General features: G+C 39.1%; 1 protein-coding gene across 1 annotated transcript; it reads left to right on the forward strand.

The window, feature by feature from the left end:
- The first annotated feature begins 459 nt into the window (after positions 1 to 459).
- On the forward strand, positions 460 to 1,557 carry LOC138888579 (uncharacterized). The gene is made up of 2 exons (XM_070170467.1): positions 460 to 1,200; positions 1,276 to 1,557. The coding sequence occupies exons 1-2, from the start codon at positions 460 to 462 to the stop codon at positions 1,555 to 1,557; spliced, it is 1,023 nt and encodes a 340-aa protein (XP_070026568.1).
- The last annotated feature ends 2,927 nt before the right edge of the window (positions 1,558 to 4,484 follow it).

Genomic DNA, 4,484 nt, shown 5'->3' on the forward strand with positions numbered 1-4,484 from the left:
TGTACAATTGGACATTAAATGCTAAAAATGCAAAAGATGCCTATTTTTGTAATTTTTAATTTTTGTAAAACAAACTTAATTACTAAAAATTGTAGAATTAAATCCTACATACAAAATGTGACATATTTTTGTATTTTTTATTAATTTAACAAATAAACATGCACAGACAAATACAAATAATTATCCAAAAATGTCACAAAATTCTCAAAATTGCACACCAAGGAAAATCATTTTATTTTGAATTTTTTGGGAGTAATTCTTTCATAGGGCAAAAATCACGTGCTTACAGTAGTTTCAAACGATCACCCTGTATGGAAAATGTATTTTGATGGGGTTGTCAACATCAAAGGAGTTGGGATCGTGGCAATCTTCATCTCATCTATTGGACATCATTACCCTGCAACAGCCCGACTTCGGTTCTTCTGTACCAATAATACGCCAGAATAAGAAGCTTGTATCATGGGTTTGAAAATGGCCATCGATCTGGATGTGCATGAACTATTGGTTATGGGAGATTCTGACTTGATTATCCGGCAAACCCAAGGTGAATGGGAGACTCGGGACATCAAGCTTATTCAGTACAAACAATGTGTGCAAGACTTGAGCAAAAGATTCAGATCCATCGAGTTCAGGTACATTCCCAGGTTTCACAACGAGCTAGCCGATGTCTTGGCCACTTTAGCCTCGATGCTCACTTATCCAGGCAACACTCATGTTGACCCACTAGAAATCCAAGTTCAGAATCAACACGGTTACTGCAATACAATCGAGACGGAACCAGATGGTAAACTATGGTATCATGACATCAAACGATTCCTGAAAATAAGAGAATATCCAGAGCATGCCAAAGGAGATCAAAAAAGAACTATAAGGCGGCTCGCCAATGGTTTCTTCCTGAATGGGGAAATTCTGTACAAGAGGACCCGAGATTTAAACTTGTTAAAATGCATAGGTGCTACAGAAGCAGAGCAGATCATGAGTGTAGTGCATTCAGGGGTATGTGAACCTCACACGAATGGATATGTTTTGGCAAAGAATATTATGCGGGCAGGGTATTATTGGCTTACTATGGAGCGAGATTGCTTTAGATTTGTTCGCAAGTGTCATCAATTCCAGATTCATGGTGATCTAATTCACTCACCTCCTTCGGAGTTGCATCCCATGTCCTCTCCTTGGCCGTTCGTTGCTTGGGGAATGGATGTCATTGGGCCTATCGAGCCAAAGGCTTCAAATGGGCATAGATTCATTTTGGTTGCAATTGATTACTTCACCAAGTGGGTGGAGGCCGTCACTTTCAAAGCAGTCACCAAGAAAGCAGTGGTAGATTTCATTCACTCCAACATCATCTGTCGCTTTGGTATCCCAACGACCATTATCACTGACAATGCAACCAATATAAATAGTCATTTGATGAAGGAGGTATGCGAACAATTTAAAATCATGCATCGCCATTCTACCCCTTACCGACCAAAAGCCAATGGAGCCGTTGAAGCGGCAAATAAGAACATCAAGAAGATTCTTCGGAAGATGATCCAAGGTTCCAGGCAATGGCATTAAAAGCTGCCTTTTGCTCTTTTGGGATGTGAGCACGTGATTTTTGCTTCACGAAAACTACTCCCAAAGAAATCAAAAAATAAAATAAATTGCTTTTGGGGTACAATTTTGAGAACTTTGCGTGACATTTTGGATACTTATTTTTGTCTGTGAATGTTTAGTTTGTTTTAATTAATTAAAAATATAAAAAATATATGTTGCATGCACATTTAAGATTTAATTGTGCACTTAGGAATTAATTGAACCGTGTTTTGTTTTAAGAGAAAGAAAATCACAAAATAATGTATTTTTTGCATTTTTAACATTTCATGTTCAAGTTATGTGATTTTATTTGATTGTGTGTGTTAATTGTTATTAAAAAGATAGTAGTACTTTTGTAAATTAATCTGGTCCTATAAGCTAATTTAGGATTTTTAGAATTTTTAGTTTTATTAGCCTAAGAAAAGAAAGGCAAAATAAAAGAGTGTTAAGTCATATTTGGGCCAAATCAATTTAAAGTCCAAACATTTTTTCTTCCCCTTTGAAATTGAAACCCGGATACCCATCCCATACCCCATCCCCGACCCGGTCTGCCCCATAGCCCAAACAACCAACCCCCCTTTCCCCATTTTCATTTTTCTAAACCCATAACCAAAAAACCCTAAACACCCGCCCCCTCTTCTTTCTTCTTCTTCTTAGAACAACCACCCCCATGGCTGCCCTCCTTCCCCCTCACCACCATCTACCCCAAGCAACCCCTCCAGCTCCAAACGACCACCCCTATGGTTGCTTTCTTCTTCATCTTCGTCCAAACGACCACCCCTCATGGCTGCCTTTTTCTTCGTCTTCGTCCAAACGACCACCCCCCATGGCTGCCCCCTTCTCCCTCGACACCCATGGCAGCCCTCTCCATCGATGTCCCACGACCACGTTCAGCAGCCTGAACACGACCAAACTCACCGGAAAAAAGACCAGAGCCCATATCCTCCTCTCATCAAGCAAACGACCACCCATCGCTGCCTCTCCATCAAGCAGCAGCGAGCAGCAACATCTCCAAGCCACTGCTGCTCCAGCTCCACTGTCACGCCAACGACCCCTTCGTCGTCTCCCAGTCCTTCTCCATAACCACCCTTTTCCATCGAGCAGCAGAGAGCGACAACATCTCCAAGCCATTGCTGCTCCAGCTCCACTGTAACGCCAATGACCCCAACAGAGTCCCCAGCCCTTCTCCATAACCACCCTCCAGTCCAAAACGAGACCAGCCATCCGAGGTCGGGCTCAGTTGTACGTCAAAGCAGTGCGTCGAGGTTTCATTCGAGTCCGTGTCTGTTAATCAAGCATCGAAACAGTGTCGTGAAAGAAGCTGTGTTTCATCGAAAGTTCATCATTGTTTGACGTTGGATCATTAGCATAAAGGTCAGCCATAGCTCGTTCACGGATTTTTTGTTTGCTTTTTCTTTGGAATTTCATTTTCACTGTGTGTAACGGAGCAAGAAAGTGCAGTAGTAAAGGTCATATCTCTTACCTCGAATCTATGCTATTCACTGACCTATTTGTGGTTTCGTTTTTAATGTGGGTTCATTTTGATAAAATCTGCGCATGAAGTATCCTACTGCATATTCATTGAAATTATATGTGTATGCGTTTTTCCTACTGTTTTGAGTTCAATTGATGATTGTGTTTAGTGATTTGGATATACTTGTTTGTTTTGTTAAGTTTGTTTCTGATATGAATCTGGCCTTGTTGAATTGTCCTAATGTTGTTGATTGGGAGTTAGTTTCATGTATTTTAATTAGTCAATTGTTAGGATTTCTCACTTAAGATTGGTTATAGCTGCTACAGTTTGGTTAATTGATTTAGGAGGATTGGATATAGTTGATGGGGTAGAATGGTAATTTCAACAGTTTCAAGGGTATTTCAGGATTTAAAATTTTTAATTTGAGTGCTCTGTCCACTAAGTACTAATAATATTAAAATAATACATTGTTTAATACATAGTGGGGGACAAGACATGTGGTAGTGGGAACTAATACATTTGTTTAATATAGTGGGGGACAAGACATTTGCTAGTGGGGAACAAGGCATGCAAGTGTGGGGAACAAAGCATAATGGTATGAAAAGCTTAAAAAAGGATTGATTAAAATATGTTGCCCATACCTGTTTTGGGTTATAAATAGGGTCATTTCAAGACAGAAAAGGGGCTGGTTTTTGGAGGAAAAAAATCGTTTCTCTTCTAGTTTTTCTTAGAGTCTTGGCCGGATTTTTAACATTTAAAAGTTCAGTAATTGGAGAGTAAAAAGAGGCTGGTTTTTGGAGGAAAAAGATTCTGAAAATCTTAAAAGAGTGCTGGAGAGTTTAAAAAGAGGAAAACAAAAAGAAAGAGAAGGTTTTTCATTGCATCGGTAGGAGTAACTCGAATTCGGGACAGTGAACCTGATTCCTTTTTGAATGCTTAATTGGTTCAGTGGTCTACGAGTTCAGTTTTGGTTTTAATACACGCGTGGTTGAGTCTGTTTGTGGTGATGTTGGTTATTGCTGTTTAGTCTTTTACAAACTTTTGGGGCTGTTCTATCGAGCTTGTTTAGTTTTCTTCAAATTTTTCTGAGCCTCGAATTTGGTTTGAATTGCTGTTGTTGGGTTGCTGTGTTACTACTGTTGTTGACTGCTTCTTCATCTTCTTGTATTTCCATTATCCAGGTACATGTTCTAAAGCTCTCAAATTTAATGGAAAGGAAGTAAAGAGTTGTTGGAATGGATTTCTGAATTTCTCCTGTTTCTTTGTGTTTAATTTAATGTATAAGCAGTAGTTCACTTGATATCGCATAGTATGTATTAGAATGACTTTGGAATGCATAAACTGGACCGTTGAATCTATTTCTACAAACATGTGAACATCAATTGTAATTAATCTTAGTTTGTGATTACTAGTTATGAAATATAGTGTAGTTAAA

Source organism: Nicotiana sylvestris, chromosome 3 (genome assembly GCF_000393655.2).
Source record: "Nicotiana sylvestris chromosome 3, ASM39365v2, whole genome shotgun sequence".
Lineage (NCBI taxonomy): Eukaryota > Viridiplantae > Streptophyta > Magnoliopsida > Solanales > Solanaceae > Nicotiana > Nicotiana sylvestris.